The 24,289-nt window shown below is 41.8% G+C and overlaps 1 protein-coding gene across 6 annotated transcripts in view; it reads right to left on the reverse strand.

The window, feature by feature from the left end:
• The window catches only part of LOC144508666 (death-inducer obliterator 1-like), a 123,827-nt gene extending 104,609 nt beyond the window's left edge, over window positions 1–19,218 (reverse strand). For 5 of the 6 annotated variants that reach the window (XM_078236906.1, XM_078236905.1, XM_078236904.1 and 2 more), the window contains exons 1-2: window positions 18,854–19,046; window positions 15,302–15,355 (exon numbers count right to left, since the gene is read on the reverse strand). In XM_078236906.1, coding sequence (XP_078093032.1) covers window positions 15,302–15,313 — 12 coding nt within the window. In that variant the 5' untranslated portion in view covers window positions 15,314–15,355; window positions 18,854–19,046. Of the gene's footprint in view, window positions 1–15,301; window positions 15,356–18,853 lie in introns of all 6 variants that reach the window. The other variant, XM_078236907.1, reaches the window with a different exon arrangement.
• Between the last annotated feature and the right edge of the window lie 5,071 nt (window positions 19,219–24,289).

A 24,289-nucleotide genomic window follows, 5' to 3' on the forward strand; every position in this document is an offset into this window, starting at 1 on the left:
AATAAGACGTTTTATTTTCAGGGCACTCCCATTTCACAAAATGTCAATTGTTTTGGTTATGTAGACAAAAGTCGCAATCAAAAACTTGGACTTAAAAGTTTTATCAATGACCATGAAACCACTGTCAATTGTTGTAAAAACCCAACGTTCTTTAGAGAAAGAAATTTGCCATCCTCATCTGGTCTGGCCTACATTTGACTCCAGACCCATGGCAATGTGGCTGACTCTTAAATGCCCTCCGAAATGGCCTAGCAAACCACTCAGCTCAAGGGCAATGAGAAATGGCAATAAATGCTGGTCCAACCAGCAATGCCCACATCTCATGAATAGAAAGAAAGTTTAAATGGCATTAATGATCAATTAATACTTTCAGTGACAGGGTTTAAGGTGGACATCGCATCCAAAAGACAACACCTCTAACAATGATATACTGAAGTGTCAGTATAAAGTGTATAAATGTTGCAGGGGAGTTTGATTCCATGACTTCTGAACATGCAACACTTGGTAAAATTTCAAGCAAATCTTTTTCCAATCTAACATTAATTACTAACTTTGAATCATGTGGAAAACTAACCAGTTCAGATTAGCTGCTGCCTTTTGAGCTGGAAGTTGGAGACACGATACGCGTATAGTTAAATGCAATCACAATTAAATCATTCACAACCAAAATCCCAGCATTAAGTTCATTTTCTGTTGACCATGTCGAATTCATTCACTTCTCCTTGCATGGTCAGATCTGCCAATTTTATTGAATAGTAGAGCCGCCCTGAGGGCCAAATGATGTACTCCTGCTCCTACTTTATATTCTTAAGGTCACTCAAGTGTTAAAAGACTTTAAAAACAAAGCAAGCCAACACAAAGTCCCAGGCAATCCGGCTGAAAATTTACAACATAGCCCATATTCAATGAAGATAAAATCAGTTTGTGGTATAAGTGTAACTAAACAGTCTCAGCTGTTGCGTAACACAATTTCATATTGCTAACATCACTAAAATCCACATTTCTGTCACTGTACAAAAGCATCTATCCTTTCTTTCCCATTCTCAATGAGGCAAGATTCAATGGTCTAGCAAAATTAACCATAAAAAATGCTAGCCAGTGTAGTGCGCTTGTATCTTTACAGTCTTAGGTATTACCATTCAACACGATGTTATTTCTCTTCTTCAACAACCCTCCTTTGATTCCCTAACCATTTGAAGCATAGATCGGGTGGACTCTCAGAGGCTTTTTCCCAGGGTGGAAATGGCTGCTACGAGAGGACACAGGTTTAAGGTACTGGGGGGTAGGCACAGGGGAAATGTTAGGGGGAAGGTTTTCACACACAGGGTGGTGGGCGAATGGAATCGGCTGCCGTCAGTGGTGGTGGTGGAGGCAAACTCAATAGGGTCTTTTAAGAGACTCCTGGATGAGTACATGGGACTTAATAGGATGGAGGGTTATAGGTAGGCCGAGATGGTAGGGATATGTTCGGCACAACTTGTGGGGCCGAAGGGCCTGTTTGTGCTGTAGTTTTTCTATGTTCTATCCTCAAAAGATGCCCTGGAAATTACAGGACACAAATTTTAAAGTGAATGTCACTGCTGTGCATCCCACTGGTCTGAACAGTTCTGCAGAAGGATCATTTAGATCCGAAACTTAACTCTGTTTCTCTCCACAGATGCTGCCAGGCCTGCTGAATTTATCCAGCATTTTCTGTTTTATTTCAGATTTCCAGCATTTGGCGTATCTTGTTTTTATTTGGCCTGAAGTATTTACCGGAACATACTAAAGACACACGCAGATAATATGAAAGCGAGAGGGAGGTACGAAAAAAGATATGTAACAGTTTCCTTACACTGTTCATTGACTGGACTGCTAATTTATTTGAAATTTGTAAAATGATTCTGTAACGAGGGACAGAATTTTCTGTATGTTGATATAACAACTTGCCCATCAAATTCTATAAACTAGTTCACACATTTTAATCATATCTGATTGACAGGGCATGTTTCTAAAACTTGCAAATTGATCATCAGATCCAGAAGATACTCCACAATTTTCAGTTCAAACAACCTATACCTTGATTAATTCAGGGTTGAATGGTATTGATAACTCGGCCCAAACACACCCTCTGAAACAACCATTAGTGCTCCATGGAAATTCCGGGGTTTCATTGGCTGGGACTCTACCACCTCGCCCACTACAGAACTGGACAGCAGAAATCTCTGTTGACCTCGGGCAGGAATTTCCAGTAAAATCCCACCCAATGTGTGAACCACAATTTTTAAAAAAAAGATAAAACAAGCACAATAGCTTGTATTTATATTGTGCATTTCACAGACAATTGTTCAGAAGCACTTTGCAGAGGACTACATAAAAAATATATACTGAAACATGTGAGGAGAGTTAGAAGTAGTCATAAATATTAGTTTAAAAGGTATGTAATGATGCGGGATATGCAGCTTTAGGGAGAAATTTGTTGAATGGATCAAAGCAGCTGCAGACATTGCTACCATTACTAGGGTGAGAAGAGACACAAAGAGGCAAGAGGTAAAAGCCCAGAGATTTCATGGGGCTGCAAATGCAGAATGGGACATGAAGGATTGTAAATGATTTGGGGAATAAGGGAGTCAGATTTGATCAATGAGATTAAGGATAATAGCCAATAGGCATTTAAAACTGAATATAAATTCATAGTTTACAATTAGTTGGACTTGGGATACAAACATCCTTGAAATCACAGAAATCTAAGCTAAGTAGGTAAATGCTATCATTTTGGGTATAACACTGAGGTAAGGCTGCTGCAGTTTGCCCACATTGCAGTGGTATGACCTTTGGACTAATATCTCCATAGAGGGGGCACTTTGGAGTTTGGCAGAAATGCCACCAGGCATTGTGGCACCCAAACTGGGGTCAAATGTACGGTTCAACTAACTGGTGATTTCCGACTTCAGACAGTCTGGCTGACAGTCCAGAGAGAAGGATGGTGGGCAGGTATCAAAAGAGGGAGAAGTCCTGTGGTCCGGGTTTATTACTTTCTGAGCAATCCCAACAAAGTGAAGTTAGCAATCTTGTGCTTATCAGTATTATTATTAAAAGACAGATGCTATTTTGGAGAGCTGGTGCAGACCAAGATGGGCTAAATGGCGTCCTTCTGTGTTGTAACAATTTTGTGATGATAAATAGAACTAATCATTTAGAATACAAATCAGAAGACATGCAATTTAATTTTAAAATTTGTTCGAATTCTTATCCTGAGCTCCACAGTGCAAGGTTTTTTTAAAAAAGCTCTGAGTGAGCGAATTGGTTCAGTTCATCAGGCAAAGTACTGACAGAGAAATGCTTACAAAAGAATTCCTAATATAAATGATTACGTGCACAGTTTCATTATAAATGCTAACAGAGTGTTACTTGAAATAGTGTCGAATAAATCCTGAAGATAATGGAGAATTTGAAACAGAAGGCTAAACTCTCATTTATATGTTAAAAGGCGAATAGGCATTAATAAAATCTCAGATTAAAAACTCAACAGTTAACTGCGACACATATCACTACATCCCAAATTGACAGGGGACAGCCAGGTTCAAGCAAAGAACACGTTTTAAGGAGTGACCGATCGATCGCAAGTGCTACTATGGGAGTGAAGAAAAGTGACTTCAGCCAAATTTTGGTGTAAACATTTCATTTAGATCGGACATTTCCAATTTGCATTCACTTTTACTTTAGAGTAGGAAAGAAATTTGTAAAATACAAAACAAAAGACACATTTCTTAATCCAGATATTAAACATGGAAAGAAATGTTTCTCAATAGGTGTCTTGTTCTGTGAAGACGGGAATGGGTTAATGAACTCTATACTCAGTGTCAAAGTGAACTCTGTGATATTTAGAGATTGAGAGAGAAACACTGTAGAACTCATGTTTATGTTAGGGTGTTTTCATGCTCATGTATCCAAGAACAGATAAGAGTAGCAGCTGTGGTATACAAGAGTATGTTTTTCCCGGCTAATCTGTTCAGGAATGTGGCTAACCCAGCCATTTTGTATTCTTTAATATGTACTGCTGTGTAACAGTAGAGCCTACATACAGGCCTTCTGTGATCGTATAATGATACATTCATATATATTCATCATAACCTGTACCGATATACATTATACAAGTACCTACGAACATATATAAATTGTTGTATGCCAGTTAACTTGTTTGTTCGCGACTGTAACCTTGTACGTTAGTGAGAGCCCCACAGGTGTCCACAGAGGGCAACAACACTCTGGCCCTGAGACAACCATGAGGAAACCGCCAAGGCAGCAAGGTTCACATGATGGAAGACAAGCCACAGCCTGGGAACCTGAGGGGCCTGGGACACTGCGGACGTGACAGGGGGGTATAAATATATGTTCTTAAACCTGTATTTGCTGAAAACTCTAAGGTTGTGTTAGGCATCGGACGTCTCCCACAACTGTGAAAATAAACCACTGTATTTTGACCGACAAATAGACTGAGGTATTTTTACCTACAACATTCTGTTATTGAGCCTGGCTCTCAGTGTTAGTGGATGACCAACATTAAGAAATAGCTGATGGTTCAGCATATCATAAAACACAAACTACTATGGAGCAAGCTACTGAAAAACTATAAAATCTCCTTCTCAGAAGCAACTCCGTTATCAACAGGTCTTAAGAAGTTACTCACATTCTGTACATCAGATGTTTAGACCAAAAATTTTTATTTTTCACGGGATGTAGCGTTGCTGGCTAGGCTTGTATTTATTGCCCATTCCCAGTTGCTCCAGAGAAGGTGGCGGTGAACTGCCTTCTTGAACTGCTGCAGACTATGCAGTGCAGGGACACCCACTGTACTAAGAGAGGAAATTCCAAGATTTTGACCCAACAACAGTGAAAGAAAGGCCGTTGCAGTCCCAGGTCAGGATGGTGCACGGCTCAAAGGGAAACTTGCAGGTGGTGACTTTCCCATGCATCTGCTGTCCTGGTCGCTTTAGGCGGTAGAGGTTGAGAGTTTGGAAGGTCAGTCTAAAGAACCTCTGTCGAAAGAGCCTTGGTGAGTTGTTGTAGTACATCTTGTAGACACTGCTGCCATTGTATGTTAGTGATGGAGGGAGTGGATGCTGAAGGTGGCGAATGGAGGTGCGCTGTCTAGGATGGTGTGAAGCTCAAGTATTGTTGGGAGCTGCACTCATCCAGGCAGGTACTCTTGACTTGTACCATGTAGGCTTGGAGAAGTCAGCAGGCAAGTTACTCTCTGCAGAATGCCCAGCCTCTGACCTGCTCTTGTAACCAGAGTATTTATATGGTTGGTTCAGTTCAGTTTCTGGTCAATGTTAACATCCCAGAATGTTGACAGTGGGGGATTTAGCAATGGTAATGCCATTAAAGGTGACTGAATGTCAAAGGGAGATTAGTTAAGATTCTCTCTTGTTGGATCGTCATTGCCTGGCACAAAGGTTATTTATCACTTATCAGCTGACACCTGAAAACTGTCTAGGTCTTGTTGCATGCGGGTAGAGACTGCCTCAGTATCTGAGGAATCGCATTGGTGACCACTGTGCTATGCAATGATCAGCTAACACCCCCACTTCTGACCTTATGATGGAAGGTCACAGATGAAGCAGATGAAGATGGTTGGGCCTAGGAGACTAACCTGAGGAACCCCTGCAGGGGTGTCATGGGACTGAGATGACTGACCTCCAACAACAACTATCTTCCTTTATGCTAGATATGACTCCAACCAATGGGGAGCTTTCCCCCCTATTGCCACGGAAATCAGTTTTACTCGTGTTTCTTGATGCCAAACTCCATCAAATGTTGCCTTGATGTGAAGGGCAGTCACGCTCACCTCACTTCTGGAGTTCATCTCTTTTGCCCGGGCTATAATGAGCTCAGGAGCTGAGGTGCCCTGGCTGAACCCAAACTGAGTGCCACTTGATAGTATTGACACTTTCCATCACCTTGCTGATCAAAATATTGTGGGGAATGATCAAGTCAACCTGCACAATCCTTAATTACTAAATAATGACAAAATATCTGACATCCTTAAACACTAAAAGAACAAGATTAAGCAGCTTAAAAACTAATCTTTTGCCCACATATGCAAGATTACAAACTTCTGCCCAAATCCATGAATTCTTCCCTCTGTATTTAAACTTATATGATTATATATCTCACTTTTCTATTTCTGGTGTAAAAAATCATTGGGCCACATTTTTAGAAGCCCGCATGTTAATAGAATGTTGGCTCTTGGAAAGGGTGGAGTTATGGAAAGGACAAAGATCCATGTTAAAAGTATGCTGAACTTCTTAGAACCAAGAACCTGGATCCTAAATGCAGAGAAATAGCAGGTTTTGCCAAGGCAAGAAGCAACTACAGATGTAATTTCTAAAGATTAATACAAGACATGTAGGCTTCCTGAGGAAAAGACAACATAAAACTCTGAATGCTGAACATTTACAGATACTGGTCAGATCAAGACAGCATGCCAGAAAGTACAAGCCTGTTTTTACTTTTCATGGGATGAAGGCATCGCTGGCTAGGTCAGCATTTATTGCCCATCCCTAATTGCCCTCGAGATGATGTTGACGAGTTGCTTTCTTGAATCACTGCAGTCCATGTGGAGCAGGTGCACCCACAGTGCTGTTAGGGAGGGAGTTCCAGGATTCTGACCAAGTGAAGGAACAGTGCTATAATTACAAGTCAAAATGGTGTGTGCCTCGGAGAACTTTCAGATGCCAGTGTTGCCTTCATCTGCTGCCCTTGTCCTTCTAGGTGAAAAAGATCATGGGTTTAGAAGGTCTCTCAAAGGAGCCTTTGAGTTGTTGCAATGCATCTTTTAGCTGTTGGACGGGGTTGATGTATAAACCCAACCTCAATTCCAAGGGTTTATAGCCGAATTGACATGATACACGTGATCAAAGGATTTGATAGGGTATGAATGGAAACCATTTCCTCTCATGGGAGAGTTCAGGGTAACTGGCATATATCCTGAATTAGAGTTTAGTACTTCAGGAGTGAATTATGCAAGAAACTACCTTTTCCACACAAATCAGAGGAAATCTGGAACCCTCCCCCACAAAAAGCTGCTGAGGTTGGGTCTCAACTGGAAATTTAAAACTAAGATTGACGGATTTGTTAGACAAGAGTTAAGAATCTAAGGTGGGTACCATAGATCACGTGTATGAGTCAACCCTGTTTTTGAAACTTCAAAGTACATTGGCATCCACAATAAATGGATGCCATTTGTAGATCAGCCATGATCTAACTGAATGCAGAACAGACTCGATGTGACGAATTGGCCCAGTTCCTAAATATCAACTGACTGGTGTTTTCAACAGATATTGCAAGTCTTACATTCCCAGAATCCTTGATTTTTATAAGTCTTGCAACTTCCAAGCCAGAATTATTCTTGTACGAGCATTGTCTTACTTAAGCCAGGAGCTGTTGCTGAAAAAAAAGGTATTTACCGTCAAGCACAAGCTAGCATCACTAATTTGGTACAATTTGGAACTAAAGGTGAGGGTCAGATTTCCAGCTCTCTAAAGACAGGCATAACTCTCATGCTAGTCTGAAATATTATGCTAATGAGATATTTCCACCAACACTAGTAACTGACATGTTACTGATGGTACTACAGATAAAAGAAGTGATACCTTAACGGGACAATGTGAATTAACTTTAGAATATATAACATCCACTGGAATATTTAGGTCTGGAAATTATTTTTAATATCTCAGTTTTTCAAGATCCTAGGATTGAATCCTTCGAAATTATAAATGCATCAGACATAATATCCTATACCCAGATGGGAGTATTCAAATCAAACTGAAGAATTCAAAATGAGAGTGTCCTTGGTAAAACTTCCTTTCAGAGAGTGATTTCTTTTTAGTTTGCACTGGGGGTAGAAATTTATTTTCCGCAGCAACCATTCCTCTATTGGTGGGTTTCTCAACCTGCCTCTTCTGAGTCCTCCGAGGATCTGTTCTGGATCTTTCCTAATCATCCACATGCTATCAACGACATCATCCACAATGATGTTCAGCATTTGGCTGTACATCAAAAACATTCAATGCCACTCCCCTCAAACTCCTGGTGCCTTAAATTTCAAGTCATAGAGTCAAAACTTCACACAAACAAATACAGAAAACCAAAACCAGTTTCCAACCCCAGTCATAAACTCCATTACGCTGACACACAGCCTATCGACCTTCCCAACCATTCACTCAGCCTAAGCTAATGGGAAGCTTTAGAGTCTTGTTCTTCCCAAACTGAGCTTGCAACCATCACCAAAACCATGCAAGCCTACCTCACCAACACTACCTGCCTCAGCCCCGGCACCAAAATCCTTTCTATGCGCTGTTAATGAGATGTACAAGCATGGTTGGATCTGTGTCAAAGCTGGCTCTCTGAAGGATCAATTTATGTAGAATCGCCTCAGCCCTGCATTCTTCCTTTTCAGATAATAACCCAATTCTCTCAAATGCCTCGGTTGAACTTATTTTCACCACTCTCAGGCAGTGCGCTCGAGATCCTAACTACTCAGCAAGTGAAAACATTTTCATGTCGTCATTGCTTCTTTTGCCAATTACCTTAAATCTGTGTCCTCTGGCTCTTGACGCTTCCACCACTGGAAACAGTTTCTCCGTCCTCTTCTGTCCAACCCCTCATAATTTTGAATACCATTGTCAAATCTCCTCAACCTACTCTCCAAGGAGTCTCAACATCTTGAATCTATGTAACTGAAGTTCCTCACCCCTGGAAACGTTCTCGTGAATCTCTTCTGCACTCTCTAATGCCTTGTGCGGCATGGTGGCACAGTAGTTAGCACTGCTGCCTCCCGATTCCCGGCTTGGGTCACTGTCTGTGGGCAGTTTGCACGTTCTCCCCGTGCCTGCGTGATTTCCTTCAGGTGCTCCGGTTTTCTCCCACAGTCTGAAAGACGTGCTGGTTAGGTGCATTGACCCGAACAGGCGCGGAAGTGTGGCAACTAGGGGAATTTCACAGTAGCTTCATTGCAGTGTTAATGTAAGCCTTACTTGTGACTAATAAATAAACTTTATACTTACTTTTTTACTTTTCACCCACCCTGAAGTGTGTACAGAACTGTATACTGGTATCTTAGTTGAGGCCAAGCCAGCGTTTAACATAACTTCCTTATTTTTGTACGATAAACCCCTATTAATAAAGCTTTATTAATGGCACTCTCAATTTGTGCTGCCACCTTCAATGATTTACGCAGATACATCCAGGTTCCTCTGCTTCTCCAACCCCTTTACTTTATGTTTTCTCCAAGTTCTTCCTATCAAAACGATCACTCACATTTCTCCGCATGAAATTTCATCTGCAACTTATCCGCCCATTCCACCAACTAATCTATGCCCTTTTTAAGTTCTACACCACCTGCCTCGCAATTCTTCTGAGTTTTATATTATCCCAAATTTTGAAATTCTGCCATGTACTCAAAGGTCTAGATCATTAATATATATCAGGAAGAGCAGGGGTTTAAACACCAATGTCTGGGGAATTTCATTATAAATCTCCCGCCTGTCCGTAAAACAACTATTAACCACTCCTCTGTTTCCTGTCACTCAACTAATTTTGTATCTATGTTTATACCGTCCTTTTATCCATGAGTTTTAGCTTTGTTCACTAAGTCTGTTGTGAGGCACATCTGGATATCCACATACACCAAGCTTCTCTATTACCTCACCAAAAACTTAAGCAAGTTACTTAACCACAATTTTCCATTCACAAGTCTATGCTGGCTTTCTTTAATTAACCCAGGTTTACACAAGTGACTTTTAATTTTGTCCAGAATTGAGATTGCTAGAAGCTTCCACATCACCGAAGTTAAACAGACTGTTGTGCAGTTGCTGGATTTATTATACCTTTTTTTTGAACAAGGGTGTAACATTCGCAGTTCTCCAATCCTCTGGCACCACCCTGAGTCCAATAGATTGGAAAATTATGATCACTACCTCTGCAGTTTCCACTCTAGCTTCCCTCAATATCCTTGGTTGCATCTCATCTGGTCCTGGCACCTTATCAACTTTCAGCACAGGCAGTTTATCCAATACTTCCTCTAACAATTTTAAGCTTTTTGTGTTTGAACTATCTCCTGCTTCATCATTCGAGGAGACAGTGGCACTGTGGTGATGTCACTGGGTTAGCAGGCTAATGTCGACAGTTGAAATTTAAATTTAATTAATAACTTTGGAATTGAAAGCTAGTCTCAGCAATGGTGACCATGAAACCATCAATTTTGGTAGAAACCAACTTGGTTCACTAATGCCCTTAAGGGAAGAAAATCCCTAACTGGCCTGCCCTACATGCGCCTTTTAACTGCCTTCTGAAATTGTCTAGCAAGCTACTTAGTTCAAGGGCAATTCAGGATGAGCAACAAATGCTGGCCTTGCCAGCAATGCACATCCCATAAAAGAATGAAGGAAAAAATTACTTGTGCAGTATCTTTTTCCTTGGTGAAGACAGATACCAAGTTCTCATTCAATACCTCAACCATGCTCCCTGCCTCCACATGTAAATCTTCCCCCCCCCCCCCCCCCCCCCAATTAGTCCCACTTCTCCTCTTACTACATATATGCCTATGGAAGGCTTTCCAATTCCCTTTTGTATTAGCTGCCAGTCTCTTTTCATAGTCGTTCTTTGCTTCTCTTATTTATTTGGTTTTTCAATTCCCCTTTGACTTATGTATATTCAGCCTACAAGTGTTACAAGCACACTTTTTCTTCTTCATCTTAATCTGTAACTCTTTTGTTATCCAAGGGACTCTGGATTTATTTGCCCTATCTTTTCCCTTTGTGTGAATATATGACGGCTGTGTCTGAACTCTCTCTTTAGTGGCAGCTCACTGTTCAATTACAATTTTGCCTGCCAACCTTTGATTCCAATTCCATTGGGTCAGATCTATTCTTACCCCCATTGAAGTTCATTCTCCCAGTTAATTATTCTTACCCTGGATTAAGTACAAACATGCCAATTAGGAGGCGTCAGCCTTTTGACCACTTGAGCCTGCTCTGCAATTCAATAAGTTCATGACTGATCTTATTGTGGCCTCAACTCCACATTGCATCTACCCACAATAACCGTTAACTCCCATGTTAGTCAAGAATCTATCTGCTTCTGCCTTAAAAATGTTCAATGGCCCCGAGTTCCAAAGATTCATGACCCTCAGAAAAAAATGTACTCTCTCAGCCATCTTAAATGGGAGACCCCTTATTTTTAAACTGTCCCCCCTAGTTCCGGTCTCCCCCAAAAAGGGAAACATCCTTTCAGCATTCACCCTGTCAAGTCCCTTCAGGAGCTTATAGGCTTTAATAAGATCATCTCTAAATCTTCTAAACTCCAGTGGATACAGACCAAACTTGTCCAACCTTTCCTCAAAAGATAATCTCCCCCGCCTCCATCCCAGGTATTAGTTGAGTGAACCTTCTCTGAACTTTTCTAACGCATTGTTAATGGATGTTCCTTGTCCTTTTACATAGCGAACCTAAAGTGTATGATACAATGTTCGTTGCCCCTAAATGTTCCCATACTGACACCTGATCCACTTGGCCCATCTCATTCTCAAGAATCAGATCTGGCAATGCCTTCTCTCTCATTGGGCTGGAAACATCCTATAGAAAATTCTCCTGAGCACAGTTAAGGAACTCTTGCCCTTTCTGGCCTTTACACTACAATAATCCCAATCTATAATTAGATAATTAAAATCCTCCATTATAATTAACCGATAATTCTCGCATCTTTCTGTAACGTGCATGCAAATTCATTCCTGTACATCTTTTCCATTACTTGGTGGTCTATAGACTACACTGAGCAATGTAACTGCACCTTTTTGTTCTTCAGTTCCAGCCAAATAGATTCTATCCTTGACCGCTCTGGGACATGCAACATTGCAATATTCTCCTTGATCAAAACTGGTAGCCCTCCCTCTTTTCTGAACAACTTGTTTACAGGAATATTTAATACCCAGTTCTGCCCTTTTTTGAGCCAGATTTCCGTTATTGCCACAATGTATTTCTACATGATAACCTGTGCCTGAAACACATTGATTTCATTTGCCACACTCTGCATTCACATACATGTACAGTAACCTTAATTTAGACTTCATTACTTTCCTCCTTAAGATAGCTACAGAAACTTAGAATTCCAAATCCTGCCACTATTTGTATCAAACTAGCCATATCTATTAATGGATGTCAGGTTAAAAATTAGGTTGTTGCCCCCATCCCCATCTGGAGGGTCTGAAAATAGATAAATCCCCTGGTCCGGATGGGATTTATCCAAGGATTCTCTGGGAGGCAAGAGAAGTGATTGCAGAGCCTCTGGCTCTGATCTTCAGGTCGTCGTTGGCCTCTGGTATAGTACCAGAAGATTGGAGGTTAGCGAATGTTGTCCCATTGTTTAAGAAGGGGAACAGAGACTTCCCCGGGAATTATAGACCGGTGAGTCTCACTTCTGTTGTCGGCAAGATGTTGGAAAAAATTATAAGGGATAGGATTTATAGTTATTTGGAGAGTAATGAATTGATAGGTGATAGTCAGCATGGTTTTGTGGCAGGTAGGTCGTGCCTTACTAACCTTATTGAGTTTTTTGAGAAAGTGACCAAGGAGGTGGATGGGGGCAAGGCAGTGGACGTGGTATATATGGATTTTAGTAAGGCGTTTGATAAGGTTCACCATGGTAGGCTTCTGCAGAAAATGCAGATGTATGGGATTGGGGGTGATCTAGGAAATTGGATCAGGAATTGGCTAGCGGATAGGAAACAGAGGGTGGTGGTTGATAGTAAATATTCATCATGGAGTGCGGTTACAAGTGGTGTACCTCAGGGATCTGTTTTGGGGCCACTGCTGTTTGTAATATTTATTAATGATCTGGATGAGGGTATAGTTGGGTGGATTAGCAAATTTGCTGATGACACCAAAGTCGGTGGTGTGGTAGACAGTGAGGAAGGGTGTCGTAGTTTGCAGGAAGTCTTAGACAGGTTGCAAAGTTGGGCCGAGAGGTGGCGGATGGAGTTTAATGCGGAGAAGTGTGAGGTAATTCACTTTGGTAGGAATAACAGATGTGTTGAGTATAGGGCTAACGGGAGGACTTTGAATAGTGTGGAGGAGCAGAGGGATCTAGGTGTATGTGTGCATAGATCCCTGAAAGTTGGGAATCAAGTAGATAAGGTTGTTAAGAAGGCATATGGTGTCTTGGCGTTTATTGGTAGGGGGATTGAATTTAGGAGTCATAGCGTTATGTTGCAACTGTACACAACTCTGGTGCGGCCGCACTTGGAGTACTGTGTGCAGTTCTGGTCCCCACATTACAGGAAGGATGTGGAGGCTTTGGAGAGGGTGCAGAGGAGGTTTACCAGGATGTTGCCTGGTATGGAGGGGAGATCCTATGAGGAGAGGCTGAGGGATTTGGGATTGTTTTCGCTGGAAAGGCGGCGGCTAAGAGGGGATCTTATTGAAACATATAAGATGATTAGAGGTTTAGATAGGGTGGATAGTGATAGCCTTTTTCCTCTGATGGAGAAATCCAGCACGAGGGGGCATGGCTTTAAATTGAGGGGGGGTAGTTATAGAACCGATGTCAGGGGTAGGTTCTTTACCCAGAGGGTGGTGAGGGATTGGAATGCCCTGCCAGCATCAGTAGTAAATGCGCCTAGTTTGGGGGCGTTTAAGAGATCCGTAGATAGGTTCATGGACGAAAAGAAATTGGTTTAGGTTGGAGGGTCACAGTTTTTTTTTAACTGGTCGGTGCAACATCGTGGGCCGAAGGGCCTGTTCTGCGCTGTAATGTTCTATGTTCTATGTTCTATCCCAATCCACCCAGCAAATAATATATCTACCCTTAAAGAATAGAGAGGTGTGGGTGAATTACTGGATGGCTGCTTGAGCAGGAAGCATAGTGGAAACCATATTCCACAAAGCACTATTACATTCAAAACAAACATGAAGTGATAGCAGCTTTAAATGTAGACTAGTGTACTATGATATACTATGTACTGGTATATATACTGGTATATTATGAAGCAGTCAGTTCCCTGGTCATAACAAGAACAAAATATTTTACACTGCATCGCAGTTATGGTTTCCTGAATTCCATAAAAGTCTCCATGAACTGATGCTTGTTAGAAATCTACAGCTTAATAGACTCTTGGCTATGATATATAATGTTTTAATCTACTTGAGTAACTTATTAAAGTGATGGTAACAATGCTATGATTATGTTTTACAGTCTATAGTAATTCTGCAATTTCCTATTGCCCTCCCTAGGAATTTGTTAACTCATTTGACTAGTTGATGCAATGCTAATTATTAACAAAAAATAAATACTATGGCTGAAATGCACTGCATGTAACAATAATTATGGGGAACCTACACCACAGCCCCACAAAGCCTCAGGTCTGAATTAGGGTGATTAATTTCAAGGAAAGGAAACTGGAGCGCTATTTCAAAATATTCAGATTATATTTGTACTCCTTTTAGTCATGTTATGTCACTTTCCTCCTCTATCCTCTCGATGATGTTGCAAAATGCACATGTAGACAGCAGGAAGATGCAACATATTATGATGCTGAATCATTTTTCTTCCTTTCCACAGCTGTGCTGGTTCTCTTTCCATTAGCCATTTTTAGCCAACATGAAGGAACGTGAGCTCTAGTCCAGATGACATTAGGCCAATGTAATGTTACAACAAGAGTTAACGCAAGTGTTTCACTGATCTGTAAAGAGTGTGATGAGCCTAAACACATCAGTGAATTACTGAACAGTTATGAAATAGCACCCATTGGTGGAAAATCATCCATTACCTCCTGATGCAGGATGACCCATCCCAAAGTCTACTGGGTTCTCCTTCGTAACGATGGAATGTCAGTAACACAATAACAATACTGCCTGATACTGGAATTGTTGGACACTGAAAATTTTTAAACATCCCCATTTTTTTGTATGACTAGAGCCAATTTAAATATTCCAAAATCTGGGATTTGAAAAATCTAGTAAAATATGCAGATATTAACTGTTTAACGTTTTGCCAAACCTTGAACGGTAACTGATCTTTTCACCAGCCAATTCAAATAGATTGTCTACTCAGGGTTAGGGGTGGGAAATGAAAATGTAGAACACTGGTGTTATTCCTTCACCACCACAAAGTATAACAAGAGGCAGCAACTTCATGAAAAACATGGAATGCCCAGACCATTGCTACCAGTCTTGAAGATCTAAAAATATATTAAAAGGAGCTTTGAACTTTAGTATCTAAGAATTGGAGATGCCAATTGAGACTGCTGCAAGATTACCCTTACCTGTTTGTGCATGCCAGTTGTATGCTCCTTTCACAGATGTTATGACCAGAGCTCCTGAGGGAAACCAATACAGGACAGGTACAAAACTGAACAAGCAATAGCCTTCAACTAAAGACTGAACATAGACTGTTCTGGCAGATAAGAAGAGCACGATATGCAACCAGCAAGGTTGGTCTCTTTCTTGTGTTCATTGTATGAAAGCATTATGAATAATGTTGAAACAGTTGTACTCATTATTTTTTGGTGGATTTCAAGTGGAAAAGAAATTTAATAAGATGGCAAAAAAACAGGCAAAGCAGGAAAGGCAAATCATTTGCAACACAGAGGAAAGTTGAGAAAACAATGGGTGATCAAACAAGTTGCGTGAAATTCTTTGTGCAGCTTGGGGTGGCTTTGGACAGTATGAATTTCAAGCTGCCAAAAAGAAAACAGATTAAACAGGATGCACTGAAAGCCAAAACTAAATTCACATACAATAAGGAAAATAACAAGGAGAAACTGCACTGGTGCAGATTTTCAATTTTAAAGAAGCATGCATGTATAGTATAGCTGTATGAGGTGAGCACGATGTCTCAGTCTACACCAACAATCTGAATTCATCACTAAGTGCATAACTGGCTGCTAGCCCAATTTCCCAACTCCTTGTTCAGCAACATCATGTTGGCACACCAAAGAACAGAAATATCCTGCAAGGTGAAGAATCACAGACAGCAGACAGAATCCTAATTGTTATAACCAAACTATTACATCACCTGACAACCGAGTGCATTTTTCCCACCTACTTCACAAATGCTATTTCACCTACAATAGTATTGGGGTTCACAGCCCTGCTAAAGCAGAACATTGCTAATATTATTGTAAATCACTGTCACATTAAGCGATTTCAATTCTGTTCCATATTAAATCAGGATACAACATAGCTGCGTTTTCTGAAATATGGGACATCAGCAATTGCACTGTTACCACACCTCCACATACAAATCCTCTGAAACACATTATAGTTAACAATCAAGCTTCAGGAGTTTGTCCTACCAATTCTCCCCACCCCAATCTCTAAATTGTCAGAGTACTGAATGAGCAGCAATTTTCTTCAACCAAATACTGGGTCAGCCAAAGCCATTATTTTGAGTCTCCCTCAAAAATATTGTTCCCTAGCTACTCCATCGCTGGCAATAGTCTGAGCCTGAAAGAGGTTTGCAATGTCGGTGTTATATTTGCTCCTAAGATAAAGTTCCGACCACATATCTTTGCCATCATGAAAACAATCTATTTCCACCTCTCATCCACATTTTTGTTACCTCCAGAGTTGACCATTTCAATGTACTCCTGGTCAGCCTTCCACACTCTACCCTCCGTAAACTTGAGGTCATCCAATATTCAATTGTGCCTAACTCACACCACATCCCATTCAGGCAGAAGAGTTTTGGAGCAAACTCTTTTTAAGAGCAAACAAGGTAGGAGGCAGGTGAGGATTACATTGATGTAGTCTGTTCTTGATGTCTACAATAACGTCAAGGATAGTTCAGCTGAAGCAGGGCGGAGATGGGCGATGTAATGGAGGTGGAAATGGACAGCTCGGGGACGGGAAAGAATGCAGGGTCAGATGTTCAACCCAGGTTCAAATAGGTTACCGAAGTTAAAAATAGTCTGTGGCAGCATCAGAGGAGCTTGGAGGTGCTAACTCTGAAAAGAGCATAAAATGGAAGCAGTGGCTTCAGTCATTCCAAAATTTAATTTGATGCTGTTTTATCCACTTCTGAATGTCAGGCAAGCAACACAACAAATGAGGCCATGGAGAGCTCAAGTGAGTTGGTTTTGAGATAGAGATCTCTGTTTGTGTGGGACTTAACCTACAGAGTAAAAGCACACTGTACAACTAGTCACAGGAGTCAGTTTTACAATGCAGTAGTGCACGTTAGTGGTTGTTGTACTAGGTTCCTAAACTTTGACAGATTAGGTAACATATCCTAAAGGCGTATCAGCATGATGTGCTCCCATTTCTGGTGGTCAGGATGAAATAAAGAAGCTCAGCTGAAACCCTTAGATCACTGCTGTTTTCCAAATATTGATAGTTTGTCCAAATACAGTTGCTATGATAAGTAAATGTGTGAATATTGTATTTGCTCATATGTATTTGCATCCAATTATTCAGGGGCAAGTAGTGTAGCTTTCATATATATATATACATTAAACTGGAAGTTAGGGGACTGAACAATTTATCTCCTGAGTATCCAGAATTACTATACAAAACTACTGTATACTTCACATGTCTGACAGTCCTAGAAAACACTTTCGCTGGCTAAAATATTTTAGTTCCTAAAACTACAACTCAATTATAAACATAAGACTGCAAATGTTAATCATCTGACAGCATTGAAACATCCAATTAGAATTATGAAAGGTTATGTCAGCTACAATTGGATTGACCTCGACCACACTCTTGGGCACTGTATTACAGGTCCCAACCACTCACTGAATAAAAAAGGTTTTGCTTCATAAGGCAGTTGGTTCTTTTGCCATTCACCTTAAAATTGGTAACCTTCTGGATGCCAAAGAACAATTTCTCCCTATCTAGACCCTTCATGATTTTGAACACTTCTATCAAATTTTCTCTCAACTATCTTTTCTCCAAGGAGAATAATCCCAGCTTCTACAACATACCCCACAAAACTGAAGTCCCTCATTCCTGGAACCATTCTTGTAAGTCCTTTGCATCCTTCCTAAAGTACCCTCCAGTTGAATCCAAACCAGTGTCTAATAAAGGCAAATCATATTTTCCTTGCTTTTGTATATTATGCCATTATTTATCAAACCTTGGATCCTCCATTTAATCACTTCCTCAAGCTGCCAATGACACCGTAAACATATATGCGCACGTATACCTCTGGATCTCAATCTGAAACGTTTTTTTACACAAATGGTGTCTGAGCTCGAGCATTTTTTTTCGGTTTGGAGTTCCATTTGACTACCATTTTCTTATCCATCGTACATTAACTGGTTCAAACTCGTTAGGCCAGATTCAACCTTCAATTTTCAAAATTTGATCTTCGCCAATTGTTTATAGAAAACTAGAAAGATATTTCCCTGTCTGCTTATACCAAACTCCAGGAAGCACGTATACACACTGACAGCTTCCCACAGATGTAAAATAAGTAAATCTACGTTAAACTCACACCCACTAGTGTAGAGCGCAATCTAAAATTCCTTCATCACATCTGCAAACAGGATATGTTTAATCCGATTCACTCCGCATTAAACGTTACAGATTAACCTGAAATAAATCCAGTAAAGCATAAACCGAGCTACCATTCCGGGGGGGGGGGGAGGGGAGCGGTTAACCGGGCCACGGTTTTTAGCCCGAGCGAGCCTGCGGTCTAAACGTTACCAAAATGACGAGACTGGTCTCCGTTAATCCAGGGCCGGGGGCACACAGGGGCCCCGGAGACAAAGCGCCTCGGGCCGACGGAGCAGCGAGGCGGACCCGCGGCCTACACTGCGCCCAAGGGCCTAACCCGCGGCTCCCGCGGCCTCTCAGCCTGCAGCGCTACTCACTGGAATGAAAGCGGCTCCTGATGTTCCTGTGTATGGCTGTGTTCCTCGCTGCTTCCGGGGGTACCGGCAGCGGGGCCTGGCTCCGGGCACGGCACCCACACGCGGCCTGGCGCCTCACACCCAGCACAGCCTCCGCCACCTTCTGGGCGCCATTACACACCGCACACGTGACCCCTCCGCGCAGCCCCGCCCCACGTGACCGACGGGGACAGCAATGCTGCTGCACTGGAGCCCCCAGAGCCTCCCTCACTGAGGGGCAAGGTCACACACAGCCAGACCCTCCCTCACTGAGGGGCAAGGTCACACACAGCCAGACCCTCCCTCACTGAGGGGCAAGGTCACACACAGCCAGAACCTCCCTCACTGAGGGGCAAGGTCACACACAGCCAGAACCTCCCTCACTGAGGGGCAAGATCACACACAGCCAGACCCTCCCTCACTGTGAGCAAGGTCAGACACAACCAGACCCTCCCTCACTGAGGGGCAAGGTCACACACAGCCAGACCCTCCCTCACTGAGGGGCAAGGTCACACACAGCCAGACCCTCCCTCACTGAGGGGCAAGGTCACACACAGCCAGACCCTCCCTCACTGTGAGCAAGGTCACACACAGCCAGACCCTCCCTCACTGTGAGCAAGGTCAGACACAACCAGACCCTCCCTCACTGTGAGCAAAGTCACACACAGCCCGACCCTCCCTCACTGTGAAGCAAGGTCAGACACAGCCAGACCCTCCTTCAGTGTGAGGCAAGATCAGACACAGCCAGACCCCCTCCCTCACTGCGAGAAGCTCAGACACAGCCAGCCCCTCCCTCACTGTAAGCAAGCTCAAACACAGCCAGACTCTCCGTTCTGCATTCTGTAGGCACTGCAAAGCCAAATCCAAATCACCATTGCCCTCAGTGCCCTGCCTGGCGCCTCGCTAATCACTCTACATGCCTAACTTCAAACTACCAAAACTTCGCCAACAATTGGCATAACACTCCTGGATACACGCAAATTACTGCGGATGCAGGAATCTGAAACCAAAAGAGAAAATGCTGGAAAATCTCAGCAAGTCTGGCAGCATCTGTAAGAAGGCTACTTACAGATGCTGCCAGACCTGCTGAGATTTTCTAGCATTTTCTCTTTTGACTCCTGGATAAAAGTTCCGACAAGTACATCCACTATTTTGCTATTTTTACTGCGTATATAAAAACTTACAAGCTGATTTAAGACTTACCTTTATTAGGGTCCTGCTCCAAACTCATTTTATCTTATCACTGATCACATTAAGCAGATCTTTCTCTTCACCCTATCGGTAACTGCAACACTACATTCTGCACCCTATCCTTTCCTTCTCCCCTATGTACTCTATGAACAGCATGTTATGTCTGTAACAGCTCACGAGAAACAATACTTTTCACTGTATCCCAATACATGTGACAATAATAAATCCCAATGCCATAATTGGTATTTTGGTAAATATAATTCTAAATGTAAATCTGTGTAATCTGTTATATTAAGCAAAACACTTCACCACTGTCACCCCATTCCCTATTTTGTTTCCAAACACGGATGGGAAATCTTAAAAGTTAAAGTTAAAAGTTAAAGTTTACTTAGTCACAAGTAAGGCTTACATAAACACTGTAATGAAAATTCCCCTAGTCCTAGTCGCCATAGTCTGGCGCCTGTTCGGGTCAATGCACCTAACCAACATGTGGGAGGAAACCAGAGCACCCGGAGGAAACCCACGCAGACACGGGGAGAACGTACAAACTCCACACAGACAGTGACCCAAGCCGGGAATCGAACCCGGGTCCCTGGCGCTGTGAAGCAGCAGTGCTAACCACTGTGCTTCCGTGCTGCCTCAAGCATGACTGTAACACTACATTCTGCACTACATACTACATTCTCTCGTTTCCTTCTGTATGAATGGTATGCTTTGTATAACGTGCAAGAAACAATAATTTTCACTGTATGCTAATACATGTGACAATAATAAATCAAATCAAAAGCAAAGCCAATTAACACAACACCAGGAAACATCCTTCTGACCTCAAAACATTTGGCACTGGAAGATGACAAACTTCCACATAAACAGAAAATGCTGGAAAATCTCAGCAAGTCTGACAGCAACTGTGGAGAGAGAGCAGAGCTAACATTTCAAGTCTGGATGACTCTTCATAAAACTGTCTCTGCTTCTTTGAAGAATGAGATAGAGAATCTGGTGAACTGGTGCAATGACAATAATCTCTCCTTCAATGTCAACAAAACGAAGGAAATAGTCATCGACTTCAGGAAGCATAGTAGAGAACATGCCCCTGTCTACATCAATGGCGACAAAGTAGAAATGGTCGAGAGCTTCAAGTATTTAGGTGTCCGATCACCAACAATCTGTCCTGGTTCCCCCATGCCGACACTATAGTTAAGAAAGCCCACCAATGCCTCTACTTTTTCAGTGGTCTAAGGAAGTTTGGCATGTCAGCTACGACTCTCACCAAGTTTTACAGATGCACCATAGAAAGCATTCCTTCTGGTTGTATCACAGCTTTGTATGGCTCCTGCTCTGCCCAAGACAACAAGAAACAAAAAGGGTTGTGCATGAAGCTCAGTCCATCACGCAAACCAGCCTCCCATCCATTGACATTGTCTACACTTTCTGCTGCCTCGAAAAAGCAGCTAGCACAATTAAGGACCGCACGCACCCCAGACCTACTCTCTTTCACCTTCATCCATCCAGAAAAAGATACAAAAGTCTGAGGTCACGTACCGACTGACTCAAGAACTGCTTCTTCCCTGCTGCCATCAGACTTTTGAACGGACCTACCTTGCGCTAAGTTGATCTTTCTCTACACCCTAGCTATGACTGTAACATTACATTCTGCACACTCTCCTTTCCTTCTCTATGAATGGTATGTTTTGTCTGTATAGCATGCAAGAAACAATACTTTTCATTGTGTGCTAATACATGACAATAATAAATCAAGTCAAAGTAAATATTAAATGTTAAAAGCTGCATCTTGACGACAAATGCTAAAAAAATTAGAAAATCATTACAGCGCAAAAGGAGGCCATTTAGCCCGTTGTTTCAGCACTGGCTCTCCGAATGAATATTTCACCGTGCCATTCCTATGTGACTCTGCACATTATTTCCTTTCAAATAATCATCTACTTCCCTTTTGAATGTCTTGATTGAACCTGCCTCTCCCACACTCTCTGGCAGTGCATTCCAAACTCTAATCATTATTTAAGTACAGACAGCCTATTCAATAAAGGTAAAGTCGCCATGGTCCCAGATGACCATAGGCTGCTGTCCCTTTTGAGGTGGAGAGCTGACTGGTGGTGATTTAACCTGAGGATCACCACACCTCAGAGAGGGGCAAGGTTCATGAATAACCTCAGCCAGTACAGGACCCAACTTCAATACTTCCTTATCAATGTTAAAACTTCTAGCGACTGAATTTCCCCCTCTTTCACCATGGCCTTAGTAGCATTTTCTTCCTTGGTAAAGACGAATATGAAGTACTTATTTATTATCTCAGCTATGCCCCTTGTAAATATTCCCTTTTTGGTCCCTAATTGGCCCTACTCCTCCTTGTATCACCTTTTTACTATTTATATGCCTATGAAAGACTTTGGTATTTCCTTTTATGTTAGTTGCAGCCTTTTTTCACATTCCCTCATTGCTTTTCTAGTTTGTTTTTTCATCTCCTGTCTGAACTTTCAGTATTCAGCCTGGTTCTCAGTTATATTTTCTATTTGACATCTGTCGTAAGCACATTTGTCTGCATCTTAATTTCCACCTCCACTATCATCCAGGGAACTCTGGAATTTGTTTGCCCTATGCTGCAAATTATGTTAAGGGCATAGGCCTGCAAATTTGGCATCATAACAAACTACATGTTATAGTGTAAGCTGGGAATTGTTAAGTCATTCTAGCTGCCTTGTCATGATCTCGGCGCAGGTCATTAACTTTTAAAAATAAATTCAAACATGGTTGTTTACTGAAAGAAATAAGCCACAAGATTCCACATTTCAAACAAAAATTTGACTGTACAAGAGATAAACAAAGCAACTAACTTAACACAATAATTCATAAAGTTATTTTTCAAATTTTAAAATTCAACAGACCATCTCTTATCTATCTTTATTTCCACCTAAGCGTTCCCCGATACTTTACAGAATCTTGAGGGTTCCTTACTTCTCCTGGGACCAAGTTAAGGCATGCCACAGCTCTTAGGAATTCACTTCAAGTTGCCTCAGTGTTCCGACTATACTACGAGGTATGAGATTTCTTGGGATCCTCCCACTAGCAAGCGGCAAGGTGGTCCTCCAACTCTCCTTAACTAATACATGACTGTTGATGCCCTAACTCAAGCATGAGCCTCACTACTTTCTTGTTTAATGAGTCCACATCAGAAAATACCCTTGGTTTTTAATTGCCCTCTGGTACTGATTCACAGCTTCTATACAGCTCCCGATCCAGTCTCCAACTGACTGCCTCAAAGCTGCTCCTAATCTAACTAGCTGTTTTGTGAGAAAATGAGCAGATAAATCCAAATAAAAAGGCACCCCTGTGTAACCTATTTCCATAGCAGCATGGCAAACCTGTGATGTTCCAGGCAGAGATCCAAACAAATTAATTTTATCTTCAAAACGCACCAATTAGGACCCAGGTGAATACTTTAAACCCCTTATTGAGACAGCTGTACATATCTCATTTCCACCAACAGAAAGAGGTCATCCGGATTGTTTAGCATTTTCCTACTTCTAACTCTGACATTATTAAATAAACATTGGCCAGCTTTTGAATTGCAATTACTCTAGATTTTGTTTACCAATTTCTCAACCTGGGAGTTTTCAATTCTTGCATTCAGAAATTTTAAATCCCCTAACTAGAAGTTATGTTCCTAAAACACCTGAATCATGGAATTGCAAATTTGTTAGAGTCTGCATATTTGCATTATGATGCAAAAACAAAGAATCAGCTGCAGGTTGGAAAACAATAGGAGAAGGCATCCGAGGTAGATGTTTAAAGAGGATAAGTGAATGGCCAGGGAGCAGATGGCAGTGACACGGGAGTGGAACCACAGAAAGTGGCAAAAATGCAGGACTCAATTCACCTGCTGGTTAACTGAAGACATTTGTGACTTATCTAAAACCTGATGTGGGTCAGGCAACCCTACATAAGTTGCTGTGGGCTGGCTGCTGTAGTGTTACAAAGTAGCAGAAAAGTGAAGGTAGGTGTCAGCAGCACACACATGAAAGCTGACACTGCACCTTTAACGAGAATGCCAATAAGCAATAAGCACATAGCATTACAGAAATAATAGTCATAGAGGTTTACTTCATGGAAACAGGCCCTTCGGCCCATCTTGTCCATGACCCCCTTTTTTTAAACCACTAAGCTAGTCCCAATTGCCCGCGTTTGGCCCATATCCCTCTATACCCATCT

This window comes from Mustelus asterias, chromosome 20, assembly GCF_964213995.1.
Source record: "Mustelus asterias chromosome 20, sMusAst1.hap1.1, whole genome shotgun sequence".
Taxonomy (NCBI): Eukaryota; Metazoa; Chordata; class Chondrichthyes; order Carcharhiniformes; family Triakidae; genus Mustelus; species Mustelus asterias.